Source organism: Contarinia nasturtii, unplaced genomic scaffold, assembly GCF_009176525.2.
Source record: "Contarinia nasturtii isolate CC-2019 unplaced genomic scaffold, AAFC_CNas_1.1 Cnas_scaffold_414, whole genome shotgun sequence".
NCBI lineage: Eukaryota > Metazoa > Arthropoda > Insecta > Diptera > Cecidomyiidae > Contarinia > Contarinia nasturtii.
In genome coordinates this window covers 2,798,044-2,823,124 of record NW_022197768.1, presented here as the reverse complement: position 1 = coordinate 2,823,124, position 25,081 = coordinate 2,798,044, and the positions used below count along the sequence as shown (strand labels likewise).

The window sequence follows — 25,081 nt, the reverse complement described above, 5'->3', positions numbered from 1 at the left end:
AATACGCATTTTTTCTACCAATAAAGAATTCCATTCATAAATTTTCATGTGTTAATAATGTTGAAGTGAATTTATTGATTGTCTTCTTATTACATTCTTTTTTTAAAATTTGCATAGAATAATTTCGGTAAACATAAACAAAAAGTTGCAATAAAAATGTAAAAATACTTTCAAATAAAAATAAAATTGTGTTTAATTTATTAAAAAAGAAGAAGATTATAATTTTAAAAAAATGACGCTGATCATTGGTGTGTGAATTTGAATCTTTCATTTATTTAAATATTCGAAAATACATTAATTTTACATTCAACATACAGGTAATAGCATATATTTAATGGATGTGTTTATCACATAAATATACATAGATAAATAAATTGTTGTTGCATCATGTCCATACAGTCCATACGGTGATGGTGTGCATTAAAATCGTGCCCAATAAATATATATTTAGAGGTTTGTGTTATATTCATACATATATTTGTTTTTTTCTTTCTCATTTCATGGACCTTACATTTAAAAAATATATATTATAATTTAATATTTGCATTTGCATTTGAGATGTATTATATGTATGTATGTGTTTCATTAAATTTGTTGGTTGAACAACGAATCCATTGTTCAAGAATGGTTGATTGGCATTCATCAATAGTGTGAATTGAAATGCAATTGTGAGTGTTGCATGTCTTAAGATAGTCCTTTTGTAATCATTAAAGGATTTTATAGTATCATATATATATCTTTATATATAAATGTTATTATAAAATATATATATATATATATGTATATAAATATGAATGGAAATGAGGAAAAAAATAGTCATGAGCGAGTTCTTTGTTTGACACGATTCATTTCGGTTCGCAATATTTGTGTTCAGTGTGTTGGAGAAATGTATCTCTCGAATAGTCAGTTTAGAATTGGTCATTGGTCGTTCATTGGCATCTAATATTTGTTTTGTTTTTCTTTCAAATAAAAAAAAAATTAAGCTCTATCCAGGTAATTTAACAATTTTATTTATTATAACATGTTGGTCTCATAACTTGTTTGTGTTAAAATCTTTTTTGTTCGTTTTATCAAGTCTTTAAATGTATATATGTTCCATTTGTGGATTCAATTGATAGGTTCATATTTAAAATCGTATGGCCATTAGCAATGAGAGGCGCAATCGAAAACAATGCGGTCGGATTTGGTGGTTTTATTATGTGGTAAATGCACAATGCGCGCACCCAAAGTCCAGCTATAACGAACCAATTAGATTCGGAACATTGAAATTCGGATTGAAAAAAGTGTCCTGAACACGGATATATTAAAAATAAAATCAATACAGATGATTGAAAAGTGTAAAACAGTGCAAATAAATCGAAGTGACAAGAAAAAGTTTTAATTTTGCGCCAATACAGGGCTAAGATTACTTCATTTTATTTATTCACACATAAAATTGTTTTGTATTCACATCTAGACAAAGATTGACATCAGTTTTTCTAGTTAAAGTGTATGTGTTTGTAATATGTTTTTAATATTGTGGCATTACAAGTACGAATTGCAATAAATGGGAAACCAATTTATGAACTAAGTGTTTGTTTTTTTTTATCTCAATAATATATTTAAAATTGATTCTTTTTTTTTCTTTTAAAAAAATCCATTTGCGTGACGCATTGTTGAAATTAAAACGTTGAGAATTTTGCATTTGATGATTCCTGATCTTTTGACTGGCATAACAATCGTCGAAGGAGAGCTGAGCAGTTTTTTCTTGTGTTCGTTTTTGTAGTTTCATAAATTTTTCGATTTGTTATTTTGCATGGATTCACATCAAAACATTCATTCATCATCAATGCATTTTGCAGGGATCAAAATAAAAATTCCAACATAAAAAAAAATTGCAAGCAAAATGGCATTTTTCGAATGCATAAATAGACCGTTTGATCAAATTCATTCAAATGAACATGTGCATGCTTGATTTAATCCATTCAAACGTTTGACAAACTTTTCAAATTTCATTTCATTCTTATTGAATGAAAAATGCCATTTCACATCTTTTACGTGTCATTTCAATGGAAAATCGACATAAAAGATTCGAAAAATTCTCACATTTCAATTTCGCCAATATGTTTATAGTCCTTATGCAAAGCATTTTTTTCGTGTGTATCAATATTGTTTGTTTCTTCTTTCAACTGATGCAACAAAGATAGAAAATCGCAAAAAAAAACATTTACAATGTTTGATTGAAATTGTTCGAGCAGCAAATCTACAATTTTTTTCTTTTGGTTTTTTTTTTGTTTGTCTTAAATGAGTCAGTTTGTCAAGCATTGTTGTTGTTTCTTCCTTCATTGTTCTATTTTTATTGTGCTATTCACTAAAAATACATTTTTTTTGTTTTTTTTATGTATTTAATTATATCAAATACGACTTTGTGACTTCATAATCTTTTATTAATTATTTACGGGATGCACCATACAACATGACATTGAATAAGTTAAGCTTTTTTAAACCAACATTTTTGTCTATAATTTCTCTGTTAAGCAGTAATATAATTTAAACAGTTTTTGTTAACACATAGAATCGGAAATGTCTTTTGGTTGCATTTGGTTCTTCCTCCTGATTGCATTCATTCACTCCAATATATAGTTGACTTTCTACTCACTCTACATCATCTCATTATCATGGAATTTTATAATTATTGAAATTTGAATAGACTGCGAAACCTTTTTGTTTCGGTTGTATTTCTGTATAATAATATGGTTTGATTGAAAATGTGAAAACAAAATACTGATTCTTGGTGGTGAAAAGTGGAAGAGAGATGATGGTTTTTATTTAAATAATAATATTGATCAAATTGCGTTGAATTTAATTAGCTTTAAATTTTCTAGATATCAATAATATTATGCAATCCGAACCGAAATAATAATGATGAATAAATTTATGTGTTGATGAGCACTTTAAAATTAGTAATTGGCCAAAATCAATAAATGGTTACCAAATAAATGATTGGATAAAAATAAAAATTGTTGAGCATATACTGAATGATAATGATTTAAATTTCATAGTTACGAAATTTATTGGCCACATCCGAATTTTCGGTGCCCCATTCGGTTTTGCGATTACCAAAATACAATGCAGCGCCACCCTCTGATGCACGACGATGAGCCGGATTCGGTTGACCAGCTGATAAACCAGTTGATGACACTCCTTGTTGATCTGGTAACATGCGGTCCTTGGTTTTTGGTGTGGCCCAATGCATTGACTGGTGCCCAACACAGCAACGATATTCGAAATGCAATTAAGAGAAATCGAAAATAGTTGGAGAACCCAAGATTATTAATTAACTTAATTCTAAAATGTTGTTGGTTGTTTTTGTTTTTTTTATTGTAATGGATGTGAGTCATTCATCCGTCGACAAAAACTAATTTCAAAAAGCAACAGGCAGAACAAAAATAATTGAACTGGAATCGACAATAAATAAAGAAAAAAAGTCAACAATATTTATGTGTGTGCGCGGGGATGTTTGAGAGAGTAAAGCAACAGTTGACAGAATTTCAAAAAAAAGGCATTTGCTATGGCTTTTGCCAATATTAAAACAATACAGAAAGATAATGAAACAACAGAACAAACGTGATTCATATCGATGCGGTCGGATTTAATATTGCAATGACCTATTTTAAGCGTATTGATTCGACTTGGACCACAAATGTGGTGTTTACTAAATGTTTTGCAAGAACACACAGTTTTCGATGTATCCAGCGTCCACATGCATTTCCTTAATACACTCATATTTTAAATGGGATCATATTGTTCGCTCTATAGCCTTATGCATCAATGCTAATGCATTTCTTGTCATTGTAAATGATATTCTCTTCTCGCTATATTGTAGATAGGAATATGCATTCACGATATTTTAATAATAACTAAGCTCGGTGCATTAATTATTCCTGACATTCCACCTGGTCATGTTATTCGAATTATCATCGTGGCAAATTTTCACTTGGCTTGGTTTCCATTGTAAACTGTAATAATACCGATTACGTTGATTTATTACATTGCACACAAATCAAACCATATGAAAATAATGTAAATAGGCATTGGCTGCGATGCGAATGGCATAACCGGTATTCAGCGGCATACATCATCTTATGATTTGAATAATTGGAATACACTTTGGTAAAAATAAGAAAAGAGTGACGGAGCTGGCAGGGTTTAGCAGAAAGACGAAAAATATATGAAATAAAGATTATGGAGGTAGAAAATGGCAGGTACAGCGTTAATTAACCTTGAAACGTTGCTAGAATTGGTTGTACCGAAGTGTATGTGTGTGTGTGTGTGTTTGTGAAGGTGATGAGTTTGCATTTTACTCTGTAAGATCGACATCAATCGGATGTTAGGCAATAATAATTTTGGCGCTTTTATAACGGTAGAATGAAAGGTTCTCAACACGACAGGTAGGATAACATCGAATTAACGGTATACGCTGGTAATATGTTCTCTCATGAGTGTGAAATAAATATGTTTGATGTTATATTCAAAAGCACGTGCATAGCTAGAGCAAAACGAAAGGATTTACAATGGAAGAAACAAAAGCCCATTCTTTAAGCACAAGCATCAAGTGCTGTGTTGAGTGAAGTGGAACATAAAATATGTTGCATCGTGTCTGTAAAGCGTCTATCGTTAATAATAATAATAATAATCATGCTACATGTCCTATAAAGATATGGAAGAGAAAAATTCAAACACACATTACCCATTAGGCATGCAAATAATTAAAAAACAAATTCTAATTCGCTTGCAAACAATATAACGTTTCACAACCGTCGAATGCTCAAGCTTTTTTATAATGAAAATTTTAAAGTGACTTTTGCGTTCGCTTATTTTCTTTTTGCTTTCTATCTTTATTGGAATTTTACGCAGTTTTAAAGAAATATATATGTTATTTAATATCGAAATTACCTGATGTACATGCTCCTTCATTCCCAGCCAGTTTTTGTAACTGATTTTGATGCCACTATTTTTCCATTTGTCGTAGTTGGCACGTTTTGCTGGATCGAGCAGAGTCTCTTTGGCATCCTAAATTTTGAAAAAGAAAATGAAAAAAAAAATGTATGTATATTACATTTTTTTTGCCACAATTCGATTTTTCTTCATAAACGATTTTTGATTGAGATTTTGACGAGTTCATTTAATTTTCCTTTTATTTCGAATCGTTCAACTATTGACTGCTTACGCACATTAATTTGACATTTTATCCCAAAAATGATTTCGTTTGCCCCACAGATATTTTCTAATGAATCGATACCAACCAAAATCGAAACAGTAATCAAGAATTTGTCTCATAGTGATGAGCTTGAGCTTCAATTGGGGTGCGCCTTCAAAACAAATACAAACGAATTGAATTCATCGCAATAAAATAAAATAGTGAATGACGCCTCAAGTCAATACGTAACTGAAAACTAATATGATTGTGCAAATCTGATAAATCATCTATTGATCTAGAGATGATTTTCACATACACAACATGGAGTAAAAACTGATATCGAAATACAATCAAGTCATTATCAAATTGATTTGTTTCGAGAAACAAATTGACCGAAGAGTGTGTAATATTTTGCGTTTTTTATGTATTTGTGATGCTCGTTTATCGTTGACGGATAAAATTGAGTGTGTCATTTTATTTCATTCAGTCAAACGAAATTATTTGCGTGAAATGTTGCAACTGTTCCCACTTTATTTTGGCTGATGTTGTTTTACTAGCGCACCAACTTTTTATACTCATAATTATACACAGAACAGGCGTCACAGTTACTTTTTCAACTTTCTTAAAGCGTTCAAAAACTCGCTCTTCATCGGAAGAAGTTTTTTTTTTCATTTCCAATTTTTTTAACGAGCCAAATGAGCTAAACCTTTTTATCTTGCCATCATTGGTTACTTTTTTCTTCTTTCATCAACAAATAAAGATGATAGAAAAAAATTATTGGATTGACCAAAGTTGCTTTTTGTAGTAGGACTTTTTTCAAATTACATAAATAAAATTGAATCAAATAAATGTGTTTCATATTGTTTAAATAGTTATTTGCTTTAGGTTAAGGGAAATCGAACTTCTCGAAAGAGTTATTTCTTTAGGTCGTTGACATAAATGTTTATCAATCAAACCGATGTCATTTAAAAATCCTTGGTTCTATCGATTAAATCGAAATGATATCAAGCAACAAAAGTAAAGAATGATTGGAATTCAAAGTGAGTTTGTTATTTGATGTCAACCAAACAACTTGAATTTCAAGTTATTCGATGTCATATGTACATAATAATTTCGTATCTTTCATTTTCATCGGCCCAAACCTAGGAATATCGCACATGAGAGATGTTTGAACCCAATCGATATGAAATTATTCTACATTTTTGTTATTTACCTAAAAACGGTAAATAGAATTGTTTCAGAGTACATGCAATCCAAAAGACACTGCTAAAATTCTCGATTAATACTCAAAGCACTCAATATAGATTGAAACTATTTCGTATGCGACATACGCGAATAGCTGCGAATAAAATGTACGAATTTTCATAAATCTGGATGAATATTCATTTCTCCGTATATTTTACGTATGAATAGGAAAATTTTTATATTTTGCGTATAAATTGCTATTCGCGCATAGTAGGATGTCTTTCGACCCAAACTCAGTAAATCAATTTCCGTTTGAGCTGTTTTTTGAATAACTCCTAATCCTTATCTCAGTTTTGGTAAATGAAAAGTTTGTATTTCATTAAAAAAAGAAAGAAGTTCGTGAAAAAGTGAGTCTGCTGTCAAATGTCAATATTTTATCGATCCCTTCTATGGAATTACTTACATTTCATAGAAGGGTTCGATAATATATTGACGTTTGACGGTAGACTCACTTCATATGAAGGAAAATCACCAACTCCTTTGAGAGAGAAAAAAAATCATTAACTCAAATTCTATTTAACTAGCATTTAAATTCATCCAATTCATTTAAAAAATCAAGCATTCACAGATGCGTACATCAGTAGTGTGCGAGGAAAATTTTTCAGGGGTGATTTTTTTGATTTTTCGAAACCAAAAAATTCTCTAGCAAATCAGACAAATTTTCGTTTTTTTTGGAAGTCACTTTTTGAGGTGAAGATCCCTAGCAAATCGGAAAAAGATCTCTTGGAACCAAAAACCCTATAATTTGTAATACATACGCATACACAGAATCGGAGTCAGTGTGTTCCTTTGTACGTTTACACGAGCTGTATTAAAACACCACTAGTAACAGAAATCGGCGAGTTTTTCAGTAGATGTCGTATTGGTGGAATCGATAAAGAAAAATCGACGATATTAGCGCTCATTGAGTTTTTCTAATCAGAAAGCAAGATTCAATTGGTTGTATTATTGAAATGTGATTAAAATCACAAAATATTTCGAAGATTTATTCCCTGGCAATAATTTTCAAACGCTTCCACTATCGAAATATATTGATTCCAATAAACCTAATTATCGTTGGATATTTAATTATGAATTTTATATGTGTTGCAATAAAGGATTTTAATTTAATTGGAATGATTATGTCAAATCAAGAAAATCAATTTTATCTTGTGTTAATCAACGTCAAGGGAGAGCTTGAAATCAAAAACAACTCTCAGACGTACGCCACTGAACTCTAGTGACACGGTATTTCATTTACGAATCAGATAATAATAGGTTATCTGGTGCAATTTGAATATATTCAATTTAATTGCTTTACTTTCACACGCAGCAATGCTATCAAACGGGTATAAAAGACGTGCACACTACACTACACTCTACAAAATGAACTTTAACATTGAAATACACTAAGTTCAGCTCTATATCGAGTAAATGTTTTCATTTGGTAATTTAATATTCACTTTACGAATTTTCCTAGGTTGTAATTTTTCTGCTGGCAACTCAACATTATTATGAAGCGATGGCATTTTGAATCCATTTTTGACACCTACTAAGTGAATTTAATCTACTCGTTTTATTTTATTTTTGCCATTTTCCACGATCAATTTGAAATTCAAATTATTCACTGGTTTATGAATTGAGGTGAGCACGATGCGAGAAATGTAAATTGTTTCCATATTTATTTATTTTTTTTTTATTTCGGCATCGACATTAACAAATATTTTGCTTATGTGCTGTGTATTTGAATACGATTGTCGTGACTTTTATCCTAACCTTATTTATGTTATGGCCTCTTTTTCTGCCATCGACTCAGTTTGGGTCCAATTACTTTGGCATGTTGTGTTCCGTTGGGTTGGTTTGTGGTACATGTTCTTGACGTCAAATAAAAGGAAAATGCCCTTTTCTCACTCTCAATTTGTTCGTCGCCAAAATTGAATAAACTTTACGATAAAAAAAGCGTCACAATGAAATCCGAGATCAAGTCAGCAAGATTGGAACAACAAAGTTAATACTTTTCGGAATTTCTAAGTGGAGTTTAATGTATTTTATGAGAAAGGAACGAAATTTCATCTTCCTTTTGCTATTTAGCGATTGAACACACAAAAAACTGAACAAAAAAGAATCTTTTAAAATAATTTCCTCGTATTTTTTTTATTTTTCATTGTTAAAATAAATCCAATTCCCAATACATAACAGAATAATTATGTGAAAAGGGTTGAACGCAATTTATTTCATGTTCGGTTAAACAATTAATTTTTAGCCGTTCACATTGTTTGTTATGCATTCCGCATTTGAATTTCATTGCTCATTAACTTCATGTACATAGTGTATATATACGCCCAGCATTGCTATATTTGCCTTTGATTAAGGTTCCGACCGTAAATGTTTCGTCATTGTTTTTCCTTAATTAGAAAAATATTGGAAGACTGAACAAAACATATATGATAAAAGATATGCAGTAACAACAATAGAAATTATTGACCATGTATAATTTCATATATGGCTTATACACTTCGCTTATAGTCTCTCACTTCTCGAGATCAACAGTTACATACACATATAAATGATATATTTATTTATTTGGGCCATATCAAATCTGACGGCTTTGAAATGGCATTTCATGATCCACTTAATGTGATTGTATGCGTGTGAGTGTTTGTGAGTGTCTTTGCGTTTCAGTCATTGTTGTCGGTTTGTCAGCAGATAGCATATAGTTTTCAATTTAATGCTTTATATAAAATCCAAACGAAAAATCCATTGTATGTGAGTTGGACCATACTCAACAGCGATATCCACTTTCACTTTCGTTACGCTTTTATCATTGCTACTATTGATGATAACAACACCGAATCGAAAACAAGAAAAATATCAACGATTCGCTATCATTCTTCGAATGAATCAGTATTAGAAAATAAGGAAAGAACGGTTCTTTAAGGTTCCAACATAAATTACTTCATTCTATCTATTATCGGCTAGCGGTCAAACGTCCCCGAACGGACGAAATGTCCGTCCGTCCGTCCAACATTTTTGGTCCGACAATGCATGAAAGGCAGTGGACTTTGACGGACGGACATTTCGTCTGTTCGGGGACGTTTGACCGCCAACCCTATTATCTATCATTAATTTTAGTGCGAATTGTAAAAATATCGGTATTGTTGTTGTGAATTCACCCGAACAGGATTTCTATACATTTACACAAATGGAATTTCATCTAGAGCTCAAGAATCACTTCTATAAAATTGAAAACACAATGGAAAAATGTCGAGTCAACAGTTTTGACTTTTTACGTGACTATTTTGGGAACAAAATCACTGAAAGTTCCTTAAGTAAGCTAAAAATTAAATCTCTTGGTCATTCAACGAATCGCAGGTGATTTTTTTTATTTATTATTGGTAAATTAACGTAATTATACCTGACTTGGAGTCATTAATAACCAGTATCAATTGAAATCAATCAATTAGTGAATCGAACTAAATGTGACATTCAGTAGTCATTTTGACAGATATTCCAATTGAATTTGGGTAATTCAGTCCCAAAGGTACAACTGTTGTGCATTGACTGTTAGTCACAGTCATCAGCTCTAAGTGGCTAAAAAAAATCACTCACAAGTGTGTTGAAATTACATGGCAAATGTTTTAGTCATAGCTTTGGTAATTCAGCGTTTTATGCCATCAAATTATTGGTAGTAAAATATCTTAAAAGATTATTTTAAAAAAACAAATCTGAATAACCTGAATCTTCTGAAATTTGGCTTCGGCTTCTTTATCACCGCTGTTCTTGTCCGGGTGTAATTCCAGCGCCAATTTCTTGTACTCCGCTTGAATTTGTTCAACCTAGATATAAAAAGAAAGTACATGAAAAAGTATCATTAAACGTTGTGACAGAAAGTCGAGCAAAAAAAATATTGAAACATTCACCGTTCGCTTTAAAACATGTACTTTTGTCCAATTAAACTTCGAACGAAGAGTAATCTAAAAAGTTTTTACGAAGTGACCGCAAAAACAAAAGTTTCTTTTGTTTTCATTCATTTGTTTGAGTTTTTGAATTTTCGACAATGTTGTTGATTCGAATTTAAATTAATAACTTGCGGTGAAATGCTCCGGAGATGGTAGATCTTTTTACACATACATTTATCTGGATATAAAATCCGATATAGGACTGTGATTATGAACTTTACAAAAAAATCAGCACGTCAGTATTTGAGTAAACATGACTTTCTGGATCTTCTGGTTCAATGTCACACCGAAAATTGACTGGGTACATGCAATTCGATAAAATGTACAGCATCCAACATTGCTACGTGCACTATTTTCCATATAAAATACATGCCACTGCGTGCACGTAGCAATGTTGGATGCTGTACATGTACATATACACATGGCATTCCATAAAAACTTTTGGAAATTTACTTTGGTAGTTTTCATAAGCGTATTACTTCTGTAACTAACTTATCGTCAACAATGTTGTGCTGAGGAAGAGATACAACCGATAAATATGTTATTGCGAAAAACTTCACAAAAAAGTGATAAATTGATAATAACGTGACTGTTTCGATGGTAAATTTTCTGTGCCCGTATCCAAATCAATGGTATGTGTGTTGGTTGTCTAAATTTAGTTTTGTCACGTATTCAACTAATAAATAAGAGCACCTCAGCACGCTGGATAACAGTGGCATCATTTTTTCTGTTCGAAATTAACGACGCCAACAAAGATTCTAAAGTATAAATGTTCATCTTGGTCTTGGTATGTGCCATGAACATGAAGCACAAACTTCGTTTACATTTGCTGCGCTTCACAACCTCTAATCGAACAAAAGCAGACATGCAACTAAGAGATATACGGAAAGAGAGAGAGAGAGTGATGATCGAATGATACAATAAACTAAAACCGAAAAACCACAACCACAGATAAAGCCGAGAAAGGCTAAAACGTATTTTCCTCCGATGATTCATAAATGGATGACACATTTTGAAAGAATCTGTTGAACGAAAAATCAACATTTCAAAGAACTAGCTACAGAATATATGTGCAGCATTTTCTTGGCGAGATAGTGAAAAATATGAATTTTTTCCAGCTTGATAAATACGGATCTTGCACATAACAACCATATAATTGGTGCATCATACTTTTGCAATGACTCAAGAAGTCTTTGTGACAATAGATTCACTTTCTCACGTCAAATCATCACACTAAACAACCATGCTCATCCGTCAGCAAGGAAGAGAAAGAAAGAGAGTGCTCATGAGCTTGAACTCAATGCATCAGTTACTCGTCATAAATAAACATTGTTATTAAATATGTACACTGTCACCGAATTGAACCAAACCAAAGTTGTTTGCTTTGATTTGTGTTGTACGAACATGACTGTAATAAGTGAAATTAAAATTCATATGTAGGGTGTTATGAACCTCCCTAGAGCTATCGACATCCCACTCCAAATACTTGTTTTAAAAATTGAAAGGCAACAATTATCGTAACATATTAAAAATTCAATCACTATTTAAGTTTCTCACATTATTTTTTTCCGGGACATTTCATTTAATAGAACGGAACACCCCTGTTGATTTTCAAAACTACTTCCAGCTGATAAATTGAAATTTTAAACCTCCCCTTGAGCATTGAAATTTCAAAAACTTTTTACCAACATTGTATTAATACATATTGAATAGCGCATATACCAACTATGTTTATTTTGTTGTTACTTTTGATTGGAGCGCATAAAAGAGAGAAGAGTGAATAAAAATTCAAACCAGTGCAAATAAACGTACATGAAAGATCAATGTTCTTTCCGAGAAACTGTGAAAAAACGGAGTCCCGAAATAGCCTTGGACAGTTTATTTGGAGAAGCAAGTGAAACGGAATGATGTGAGCAAACAAAAAAAAAACTCCACTGTTTTACATGATAGGGCCGAAGCTTTTTTAGTGGTTTTCCCTTTGCATGTGTGAACTTATCATATCAATTGCGCTAATTTCTGAAACTTAAAGCATTACTGTCATAACTACAGACTGCTACACATCAATTGCAAACATCATTTATGATACCGAAGATATCGCTTGCAGTTATGAAACCATATAAAAACAAAACTGACAATAATCATGAATATTTCAGCACTTTGGTCCATTTTTTTGTTGATACATAAAGAGAACGCATTTTGGACAAGAAAAGTCATTATTACGCAAGCACACACACACATGCACACGCTAACAAAAGCAAATAAAAAACCATACGTGCTGGCATTTTTTTGACACAACCACATCAAAATTCATTGCCAACAATTTCAATTTCCATCGATGGCATTATTGAAGGAAAACTTTTATGATTTAAAGGAGATAGAAAAAATGTGTACCTGTCAGCACCGGTAATCGGAAGCAAAAATGGTATGCTGTGCATCGATAAGAGATAGAAACATTGCGCCCATATCAATATAATGTCACTTTATTCGATTCAATTCAATTTTCCCGACAACCAGCGGCAGAAAAAAGAGGATTGTAATTCCTGTCGGGATTGGTTGTGCCATATAGTCGCGCACATATAATTTATGCCATTCGTATCAGTCAGTTTGGTGGTGCGGCCTGTATTTCTAGTTTTTGCATTGTTCACTGATGCGGATAAACACACTACTGTGAAATGGAAAAAAAATGTAGAACTGCTGGTAGTATATCCATTAGTAAAATGGAAAAAGTTTTCGCGGTCACATAGACAACAAAAATTTCAAAAAAACCACCATCCTGTATATCAATTAAAATTCGGACTGATTAAAACCCAAACAATTGCAAATACATAAAATGGCAAAGATTGAAATTAATAGTCGACCCATCTTTATCATCATCATTTCCATCATCACTTGTCATTTAAATTTATAGGTCAAAGTCGTTGGGGATTAAGCTTCGGTTTGCTAAAAGCTTTTCAACCACGATATTAATAATACGATTGGCGAGCATGAAAACAAATGCACATTCATTACAATATTTTCTGTCTTTTTGCATTTTTTGTGGAGTATGATTTAGTCTCATCATGGCAGAGAGACAAAGAGAGAGAGAGAAATTTCATTCAACTCGGTTCAAACGTATTGAAACTGATTAATAGCACATTGTTTTGTCAAAAGATTATTCCAAACTGATGTTGCATGACATAAATTATAACGCTTTGTCATGATACAAAATGAATAAAAGCTACAATCCGCCTATCTCAACTGATTTTTGTAACGATTTTCTTTTGCGAAAATGAAATTTAATTAGTGATGTGATTCACAATTCAAAAAGTTCTCCTTATGCGAACTGCCAAAATAAAATGAATGGAAAATGGCAAACAAAGTTGGTTATATTTTCAAAATATTAATAAAATGCACTCAAAACAGCGGCGAAAATCAAATTAAAGCCATTGAAAATATCATAAAAGAGTAATTTCTTTAGTTTTTCCGAAAAATTAATTTCTTGACACAGTCATCTCCAAGCGGCAAATATATTTTAACTTAAGTCTCCCCTACTGCGAATCATTCGATATGAAACGAAGTTTTTGTATTAAGGCTACACCTTTACAACATCTGGAAATTCTCAGAAACTTAAATTAAGTGGGTTTTTTGTTTTTGTACGGCTATGATTTATATATCCAATGACTACGTGCTTAGTGCTTTGTAAAGTATCTCTACCATTTGTTCACCTCTCATTTGACGGATTTCATGGAAATGGTAAAGTGGGTTTTTGAGTAAATAAGAGGGAGTCAAGTTCGTTGTTAAGCTTAAAAGGGTAATTTAATCGATTGAATGGAAGTTTTGTTCAGAACGGAGACCAAATCGAATGAAAAGGTGAGACAAAAAGTCATTTCGTTCATTTAAGTCCATGCTCGAATCATTCATTCTTATGCGAAATCATACGGATCCTGTACGTTTTTTTTTAAAGTATGTCAATTTTGTAAGTACAGTGTAGTTAAACTTTAGCAGACGCAATAAAGTTCAATTAAACATCAAAAGCATCGTTCAAGTCCTCTTCGGATTTTTTTCCCGTCTTTCACGTGTCTTCAAGTGACAACAGTGTTACACATAGGACGAAGAAATGTCTGTTTCATCGTTGAACTGATTCGTTAACAATACATTTCATCATCAATTTCATCTTAAATACCCATAGAACGTCCATTCATCGTTAATTCCATTTAAAAATAAATACATTTGGATTTTAATCATTTGGATGGTATTTAAAGCGCCAATGAAACATTGCTTAAGCGGGTTTTATTTCAATGTCTATCGTTCTTTTAAGTTTTTTCTCTCTTACTCCGTATATAAAGTGAATCGCTTTGTACTTTTTATGCAAAGTTATTACGTTCACGCGTTATTCGAAGAAAATGATGTAGCAATGAATGTAATAAAGTTCATTTGTCCATGTCAAAATGAAGCTATATATTCATCAATTTTATATATTAAACATGCACTCAGAAAATATTAAGTGCCAAATGTTACACAAATGGTTGAAAAACGCGGAATTATGTGGAGATAGGTGGGGGGCTGTGCGGAACTGTGTTGACTTAGCAACGAGAACAGCTTTGAAGAATATGCGTACGCATAGTAACCCATGCGCGCACACAACTTGAGATTCACTTTTGTGTACGGGTTTCGTCCCACTCCGAGCATTTCAATTGAGTATTGACATTTCCTATAGTAATGCGTCCTGCAGGATTTCACTATGGTAAATTTACTTTCTATCAGAATTTCCTATAGTGAGTGCACTGCACGCGGTAATATTTTTGACAGATGTGGCGAACTGATCTTTACTTGGTTTGAAATAAAAGCTCTCCTACTAAAGGTAATTCTAATAAATACTATTTTCACCATAAAAAATATCTTATAAACATGTTTCCTATAGCAAAATAGCCGAATAAAATATCGCTAAAAATTCTCTGTGTGTTTCCTTCAGCGAATTATTATGAAAATAGAGAGACAACTTGATAACATAAAGTGTATTCAATTTTCCTAAGTTGATAATCAAAAATTTAAATACGTGCTACGCAGAAAAAGAAAGTAAAAAAAAAATTAGCAACGATACGAGGGTTGCTCCATAATTTTTTTTAAAAACATATATAACACAGTTGTTTTTTGTCGAAAATGGTTTTATTGTTTTTCAAAATATTCCCCGAGATGATCGATACACTTTTGCATCGATGAAACCATTTGTCATAGCATTCGTGCCACTCCGAAACTGATATCTCCAAAACGTGTGTTTTGAACGCTTCAACTGCTTCTTCTGGTGTCGAAAATCGTTGACCACGTAGTTTTTTCTTCACGCTTGGGAACAAAAAAAAGTCATTGGGTGCCAGGTCAGGACTGTACGGTGGATGACCCATCAGTTCGATGTTTTGACCGGTCAAAAATCGAGTAGTTTGAAAAGATGTGTGAGAGCTCGCATTATCGTGATGAAGAATTATTTTGCGACGGTGGTTGTTTTTTCTTATTTCACCAAACACTTCGGGCAAACAAATGGTGGTATACCAATCAGAATTGACGGTCTTACGATCCTCTAGTGGAACGGTTGCCACATGACCACTTCTCCCGAAAAAACAGGCGACCATTCGCTTCGAAGTGCTTCTTGCTCGAACAACTTTCGTTGGGTTATCTTCATTTTGGAAGACCCATACAGTCGACTGCTGTTTCGTTTCGGGCTCATAGGCATATATCCACGATTCGTCACCAGTGACGATTTTATTAACGTCTTTTGAAGCACCACGATTGAATTTCTTGAGCATTTCTTTACACCAACTCACACGAGCCATTTTTTGTTCATCGGTCAATTTATGTGGGATCCAACGAGAGCAAATCTTTTTTACGGCTAAATGTTCATGCAAAATTGTATGTATGCTGTGGGATGAAATGCCCAAAGATGCCTCAATCTCACGGTAGGTCACATGACGATCTTCCATAATCAGTTTTCTGACAGCATCGATGTTTTGTGGCACAACAGCCGATTTTGGACGACCTGTATGAAACTCGTCTTTGAGCGAACTACGACCGCAACGGAATTCTCGGTACCAGTTATAAATTGTCTGAAGGGTTGGTGCTTCATTGCCAAAGGCCAAATGAAGTCGATCGAAACACTGTTGTTGAGATAATTTACTTCGAAAATCGTAGTAAATCATTTTACGAAAATCTTCACGTGTAAAATTCATTTTTTTGTTGAGTCGCAGTTTACCAGTCACTGTAAACAATACAAATAGCGTTCGTACGACAAAAGGTTCAGGGCACGAATACATACCAAAACATCAAACTTTACGAATATGACAATGGTTTACATCGGGCAACACTATAAGTACCATTTTAAAAAAAATTATGGAGCAACCTACGTAGAATTTTGTTGTGGATATATTCACCTTCAGAGCATTGTTGTTCTGTTGTTGTCGTAGACATTTGTTTGATCACCATCAAACCGTATGGAAAGTCTCTTATAAATTATGCATGATGACCGAATATAAGAAATATGGTAATTCTTAGAAAATGGAATAAATATCAACATGCGTATCAACGTTTTCCTCCATATTTTACGCAGTTCTTATTTGAATTTTTTTTTTATTGAATATGTTATTTCCACTGAGTTGAACCTTACGAGCAACCAACATTGTAGCCGTTTTTTCATTCTATGCCATCGTTCATCGCTGCAACAAAACATACCACGTGAAACATAAATACGCCACAACTTTTAATTTACCGCTTGAATAAAAATGAAAATGGAATAGAATGTAACGTCATTCTTTTGGTGTATCAAGTAAAAAGTTTGAGCGAACAAATATATGAGTTACACATCGGATGATTCTGATTTCATTAGCGATTGAAAACTTTGTAACAAATGGAACATAGGAAATTCACATATTGACGTATTTGTACGTAATAAGAAAGGGAATGTGGTAATAAACACGAAAATTAATTCAAAATCACACAAAAATACACATGGAGTCAGTTTGTAAATAAGCTCATCGATAATCAAACGTTGAAACTCGACGGTGTACTATTCCATATTGAAGTATTCTTAATGGAAATAATAAGCTATAAGAGATCTACTTTCAAACACTCATACTCTCTATGTTGGTCGCTCTTGCCAACTGAAAATGATTGCAATTTGTTTGGCACATCCTAGACTCGTTTCCTATTCACTTAATTCATTCAGTTCATTGCTTCTCTATTTATGCGCCGGATGGATTCGATTCAAGAAACTTTGCAATAGAGGGCATGAATCGAATCTGTTTCGTCGAATGTTGTGTGGCCTTTGGTTTCGTACACATTGTTTGGATACGAGAAATGCGTGCAATTACTATTCACCACACATAATTTGCGAGAGAACTAAAATACAATCACACAGATAGATACAGACATGGAGATAAATAATTAGAAAAATAAAGTAAGAGAGGTAAACAAAGAGATGAAGCAAATGAAATAAAATTCCAAAGAAATCTCTGGATAGCATGATCTATATAAGAATAAAATTTAAAATGTAAACCGTTACAATTTATTTCAAGAGTATGATCAAAGCATTCGATTGTAGATGAAATGATTATAACAAAAGAGCATAAGTCATAGCTTCTGAGCAGGGGTCCAAGGGGTTTCGATTACCCACACCCCCCTGGAGAACAGATTCGGGAATTACCCCCTTAGAAATTTCATTTTTTTGAGAAAAATATTCTTTCGATTTGCTAAGGATTTTCGCGAAAAATGTGAAGACCTTTTTTTGCTCTTCACTTTCTAAAACGGGAGAAAATATTCAATTTTGGGTTTTTTGACAAAGAAAAATCTTTCAATTTGCTAGGGTTTTTAGAGGCAAATGCTCTGAGACACCTCCCTCCCCCCTAGGAATGAACTATTCAAAAATGCATTTTTGAATTTGTGCGAGACCAAATCGAAAAAGTTACCCCTTTACATTTTTGAAATTTTTTAAAATTAACCCCCCGCCCTTGGATCGCCAACTCCAGAAGCTATGCCATAAGTGAAGAAAAAAGGGAATAACAACGAAACAATGCAATAGAAAATACGTTTAATAAAAACACTCAAAGAATTTTTCTGCATTTAGATATGGCAGTGAATAAGATACACTTCTCTGTAGCTCCTTAATGCATATGTATAAATGTATGATGCACAATGCAAATGTATAGTTTGGCCCAATTGGCAAGGGATGCATGCAGCATATATGCTTTTTATTTCACAAGAAATTATATAGTCCACACATAATCGACGGTTAAGTACGTATGTTGTATAGCACATGTATGCAAATCAAAATGTGTTCATAGTTCTGCAAAATGCTTTTGATTCATCTATTTCTTTCTCTCTCTCTCTCTGTGTGTGTGTGTGAGCGCGCGTGTGTGGGACTTAAACATGTTTATGAAAATTTTCTTGTTATATGCTTCCCTGTATGGACAAAGCAATTAATATTTAAAGCACATCATTACTAGAGTTTTTAAAAGGAATGTGAGCAACTGAAAGGAAGTCAGTTGGTCGTTATATTGTGATTAGTTGGTGTTGTTCATGACAGTGGTTGTCGTATGCACTTTTAATTAGCAACATAGTTTGACTTCCTCTTTTACGTACACTCTCCTCTTGTTCTTTTCCCACACATTCTCTCGCTACTACTCTGGTTTATTTAAAAACGTCAAACGCTGATCTTGAATAAAGGCACATTTTGTGTTGCAGGTGACGAGCAGTCAACGTACCGTTTTTTTTTTCTTCGAACGGAACCAAAATGATTTAAACTTGTATGACCAGCTTCTTGGGCAAAATTTTATTTAATATGCATAGTTAATCCGTTTATTTTATGGCAATCCACAAAATCCTTGGTTTTGGTTCATGGATAAGAAAAAAGCGTTCAATTTTAATATGGAAAATTGTTTTATGATATAATTTTTGAGTTTGCAAAAAGTAGAATGTAAATGCTGTATTTGTGCACTCTCATTGAACTTAATTTACCGTAGTTTTAAATTTATTTTCGCTCTCCCTGTCATCCAACTTCATCACTCTCACACTCCTACAACCTTCGTCGTTTTGATGCATTCCTGCATTGAGCTCGACATTGGATTAAATTCGCAACAATTTGCAGCATTTTCAACGTACAAATAATCAGATTTCGCATGTTCCATGTTCTAATTCCATTTAATGTTAATCTGCGTTGAATGTGAGCACCATGAATCAGGATTCACAACTGTGGCCAGCATAATATCCAACATATGTTTTGTGACTCCATATATCCACCATCCACTGAGTGTTCGTTGTGTTTTTAAATCAAATTCTTTGTTAAAAAAATACACTGATTGCAATATCAAATGAAATCCATTAATTCGAGCTAACTGTCCATGTCAATGTAAAGAAAATCGCAAAAAAAAACTTTTACAAAAAAAACCGAAGTCGAAATGAATTTTCATGCAGATTGAATTTTCCATTGTGAGGTATTAAGCTCGATTTGTAGCATATCAGATATCGGAACAATTGTGCTGTCGATTCTGTCAATGCTTTTATAGCCGACAGTACGAACCACTAGAATAATAATACTCAATTATATTGGACTTAAAGATTTCAAGAGCTTTGCGCACCATACTTGCTATGCCTAAATGGCGAAATTCCCGGTGATTTTTGTGTGTGTGAGAGTGAACTCATTAAGTGTTCGACATGGAACGAAGCAATGTTAGCTGGCAGCGAATGGTACGTGCCAGAAGCGGGAAAAATGGAATTGTTGACCTTGGCCAAGGAATTAAAAAAAACATTTCCATTTGGCCTTACTCGGCATTATTTCATTTTCATTCAAGTAAAGCGCACTTTGAACCGAAAGCATACCCTAGCAATTAGACAAAAACACTTCATCTATTTTGTACGATACACAAAGCATACTCATTCTTACTACATACTTCCTTTTTTTTCTTTTCTATTGCATAGCCACAATCATGACACATCATGCATACAGATATAGTTTTAATGATGATAGTGTCAGAAACGACGAACAATTGAAACAAAATGACTTCGAAATATAATCATATTTAAATCTATTTAGATAATGAATGTAGATTTATAAGCTATGGTTCATTAATATCATCAAATCACTAAATAAGTAATTACTTAGAGCAAAACATCTTACAGCGGTAGCTGAGCCACATGCGGAATGAATCACAAGGACAAAATTAGTCCGCACCATACACGTCACGTAGATAAATATTTGAAAATGTTGATCAAACAACCAAGACATAGACTCCATTTACGTTTCCGATTTCTTTATGTCATCGTTATCTCCTTTAATTTTTTTCTATCTATCCAAGAAATTCCAACTACGTGGCGAATAACACGAAAATATAGAAAGTTGTTTATTTTTCGTGTCCCGATTTTTATTTCATTTTTATTGTTTGCGTACATAATATGATAAATTCGTTTCCGAAAGAAAATGAAGTAAAAGCGACTCCGTCAACATCCTCATTAGATAGTGATGGCTATGAAACGGTAGACAATTGTTGTCACAGCACAAACGTAATAAAATCGACAGCGCTTTTTTTCTACTCATCCCCATTTTTAAACGGTTTTTGCACTCACATCATCGACACCATTTCTCTCACAATTTTCTATGTAAATATTTTTTTTTCGCGCATAAATAGGCCGCAATTTTTGTGTAAATAAGATATATAATGGTGTTACCGTTTTTTCTTCTTCATTTTGTTTGTAATTTTATGTCTACTGCTACTTTTGCTGCTATGATGTTGCAAACTGATAAATACCCAATAAATAATAAGCGGTATAATCTTTCTCCGTTCGCTGTAGCCAATGGCAAAAAGCATATTCCGTCGCAAAATAAACAACAAAAATATTCCAGTGTCGTGTTAATAATAAACATGGGGAAAAAAGTTGAAGCCAACATTTTATTACGGGAATTTGATTTCAATTTAATCATTCGTTTGGCGTTTTTTCGAAGAATAAAAGACTTCAAAATCGGTGATAAAATGATGAATTTATGCAATAACAAAAAAAAAAACACGAACGTTGAAAAGGAGCGAAAAATAAAACGGTTAAACATATTGAAAATCACATTCACCAGAAACGACTTCCATGTCTCACGTTCCACGCTGCTACACTAACCTATGTCACTCAAATTTGATTGAAAGGCATGGCACGGCCAAATGCTCCAATAACATGCTCTCAATATTTCTATATGCCTGTCCCTGACTCTTTGTGTGTATTTATTTGTTTGAAATTTCACACGTCGTTGTCATTGTTTGAAGATGCTATCATTTTTTTGTTTGTTGCACGTCACAGCCTCACAATATTATCGAGTTTTTTTTAATAATCATTCAGTTCGGTTTCAGTGTGTTTCCCCTAACTTGATTTCATCATTCGCGTTCGTCGGAACATGCCTGGAAAAACAAAAGCCGAATCATTTGATAAGAATAAACGGAGCACGGACGGCAATAGCATGACTGTACCAAAAAAAAGAAAAGAAGTAACAAATATATACAGTTACGACAATGCAAAACACGCATCGGTCGAATATGGAAATAGAATAAAGATTTTCGTTTATTTGAAAACACCGTCGGAATCCCATTATTGTCAGACGATATTGATAAAAACAAGCCATTGGAATGCGATTTCCAAATAAAATGCGCCACAGAAAAAAATTATCATTCGAAATGCCAACAAAAAATTTGCAATCATTGCCAATTGAATGAATTACGACTACAAAATATTATTGAACAGACAGTAGTTTCCTTTGATGAATTTGAATCCATTTTTTTGTATTTTGAATTTATATGTTGATGAGAATATCTTTTGGGCTGCATAGAACTGCTTTTCAAACGCATGATCGCTGCTTATTCGGCGTTTAAAAAGGTAAAAGGTATGGTGTTTTTCTTTCTTTAATTACCTTATAAATGTCCAAATAATAAATAAATTTCATGTGCCGGCCTCTTACATTTTTATACATCCATAAATATTTGTTCATTTGATAAATAAATGAATAAAGATAGCGTTTCGTTTGATGTTGTCCTGCCGCAAATATAAATGAATCGTACAAAAAAAATACCCGAAATAAAAAAAATGTACACGAAGATTAGACGAACAATATATGGAAAAACCGCCATCATCAAGAGGTAATTTATGTAATACGGTTTTATTGTCCCCGGGGAAAGTCCAGAATGGCGAACACATTTCGCTTCGAAACATATTATGAAATGTTTGTGTATAAGCAATACGGTGCCGTTCTTTATCAAACCCGATTACCGTTTATGTATGCACACATTTATCAGGTTATTGATTGCTTTTCAATGAACTGAACGTAATTCAAACACACATCAAATTAACCCATACTAAAAGCAAAACCATACAGAGATAATTATTTGCATGTTTACATGAATGGTGTTAGGTCCATCCTCCCTCTCTCTCCCCCTCTCGCTTTTTCTATCTTTTCGCTTTTTTTTTCAGTAAATAGTAAAATCCGTTTATTTTTAGCATTTTTCGATCTAATCGCCGTTACAAATAAGATACAATCTCTGTGTCTTTTACACCTTTATCTTTATTTGTCAACAGAATCTTTGTTTTATCTCTTTTTTCCCACTTTTTCTAACATTTGTGTTGCTGTGAACGAACTTTTCAACAACTCACATTCGATTCTAAAGTTTAGAACGCCATTTCAATATTATGCCAAACGCAAAACGAATTCAATTTGAACGATGTGAAAAACATTTTTCAATATTCAATCTTGTTTCTTTCTTTCTTTTGCTCGTCAATTTTGCACAACAATTTTTAAGTGGAAAAAGTTTATACATGTAAACATTATTTTAAAAAAAAACGCAATAACATTTGATAACATTTAGTACAAATGAATCGTTGCTCTTACTTTGCTCTAAATAATACTGCAACAGAAATTTGCACAACGAATAAACAATGTGAAAGAATAAAACTTCTTGTTGCAGTATTATTTGGAGAAAAATAATAGATATTCTTTCGTCACAACGATTCATATTTTACCCATTCCAAAACTTTACGCTGTTATTCTGTGAACTTATCGAGACTTTAATATGAGCGAAAATGAATGTGCATTCTTTTTCTCGCCAAAATCGTTTCTACACATGAACATTATGTTTTCGAAAATTGAACGGTAATAAAAGCGAATGTTTGGTTTAAAAATGCAACATTGTGCAAACAGTTTTATGCGAGCAAAACAAAAATTATGCTCAAGTTTATTTTTACAAAGATAAAACTATTCTCTCGGCGAATTCATTTTGAAAATGCACATTTAACGATGCAAATTATACGGATTGCCCGCCATAATCGATAGAACGGTTGTGATACGGTTTTATGTAAGAAAAAAAAAAAACAAAAGATAAGACCAAGAAATAAACTCGGAAATAAATTAAAATCAACGACCGCATGTAAAAGAGATTCATATGCTTTAGAATAAAACTGCTTTCGGTAGTTTACCTTGAATAATGAATACAACAAGCTTTTTCATTCTCCCTTCTCCATTTCCGATTCAATACTGTTGGTATTGGTGCTTAAAAGCAAACACAGTATCACCAGCAATAACAACCACTACAAATAAAGTAATAAATAAAATATACGAATGCTTAACGTTCGATGTAAGCAAAACAAGAATTTAATTCTATAAATTAAATGTTCGTTCGTGCACAGAGAAACATACAAGCAGAGCAACTGATTCGATTCTATGCCATCATAATTGTAGATGGCACAAATTACTATCTTTTATCTCATTCCAAACTGATGCCAAAATCAATATATTTGAATCACAACCGACTTTTTCGATGCCATGGTAAATATTCGATTAGCCACGAAAATATTTACAAAATAAAAAACGGTCAAAACTTATCAAATTAAAGTGTTAAATTCAATTTTGAAAAGTTTTTCATTTAAACACAAAATTGAATTTTGTTGAAATTATACATAAGAAAAAGTAATTTGAAGACAATATATATCAAATATTCAAACTTACGGTGGCTTGTTCAGTACAATTCAACAGACCGTAGAAATCTTCATCGGCGCTTCTTTGGTAATTGATGATTTCGTCAACGGCACTCATTTCTAATTGATTGTTAATGCGTTTATTTTCTAATGACAACAGACAAAACAAATTCAATGCGTTTATTTATTTATCTCGGCTTCTTTTTTCCACCAACTGTTTAACTGTTCAAACGAAAGAAAAATGAGCACAAACAATTTTAACACTTTTCAGTCGAAATCAACTTGTTTTTATTTATTTATTATTATTATTTGCAATTATGAACGAAAGAAGAAAATAAAACATAAATAACGAGAAAACATCAAATGAAGTGACAAGAATAACTTTCACCTATTCAAATTCACAGCAATTATGTTAACATTTTTCTTAGCATTCAAAATGAACTTAATTTAAAGAGAAACATATATATTTTTTAAAAAATCATGAATATTTTACGGAACCGTAATCAAATAAAATGGGATGATCTTGCAAACGAACGGAAATGAAATGATATTTAAAAAAAAACGTTGAAATTTTAGAGAAATCAAATGATAGAGAACTTCTAAATTATTCTATGGCAAGCAAATTGATTTACTCAATTGTTGTGTTTTTGTTACACAAAACAAAAACTGTTCACATCGAATTTATATGGATACAACAAAAACACACTTGCAGCCCAGATGTACGTGAGCACCGTGCTACTGATCAAATTCAACTGACAACCGA

At 32.6% G+C, this 25,081-nt stretch overlaps 1 protein-coding gene across 3 annotated transcripts; it reads right to left on the bottom strand.

Moving 5' to 3' along the window:
- Positions 1 to 245: 245 nt before the first annotated feature.
- Positions 246 to 25,081, bottom strand: LOC116338421 (J domain-containing protein). 3 transcript variants are annotated; one of them, XM_031763648.1, is made up of 5 exons: positions 24,951 to 25,081; positions 24,350 to 24,540; positions 10,138 to 10,239; positions 4,936 to 5,052; positions 246 to 3,238 (listed from the first exon to the last, which is right to left on the bottom strand). In XM_031763648.1, exons 2-5 carry the CDS (start codon positions 24,434 to 24,436, stop codon positions 3,029 to 3,031), a joined length of 516 nt encoding a protein of 171 aa, XP_031619508.1. In that variant the 5' UTR covers positions 24,437 to 24,540; positions 24,951 to 25,081; the 3' UTR covers positions 246 to 3,028. The 3 variants fall into 3 exon arrangements, with proteins under 3 accessions (XP_031619508.1, XP_031619511.1, XP_031619509.1); XM_031763651.1 differs by having other exon boundaries at positions 24,350 to 24,465; XM_031763649.1 differs by lacking the exon at positions 24,951 to 25,081 and adding an exon at positions 24,817 to 24,840.

Excerpts from the sequence above, each read along its gene's own strand:
- LOC116338421 (XM_031763648.1), bottom strand. The coding sequence starts at position 24,436 with ATGAGTGCCGTTGACGAAATCATCAATTACCAAAGAAGCGCCGATGAA. Across the intron at positions 10,240-24,349 it reads ATTGTACTGAACAAGCCACC|GTTGAACAAATTCAAGCGGA; the intron begins GTAAGTTTGAAT and ends TTTTATATCTAG. Across the intron at positions 3,239-4,935 it reads TGAAGGAGCATGTACATCAG|TCAATGCATTGGGCCACACC; the intron begins GTAATTTCGATA and ends GTTGGGCACCAG.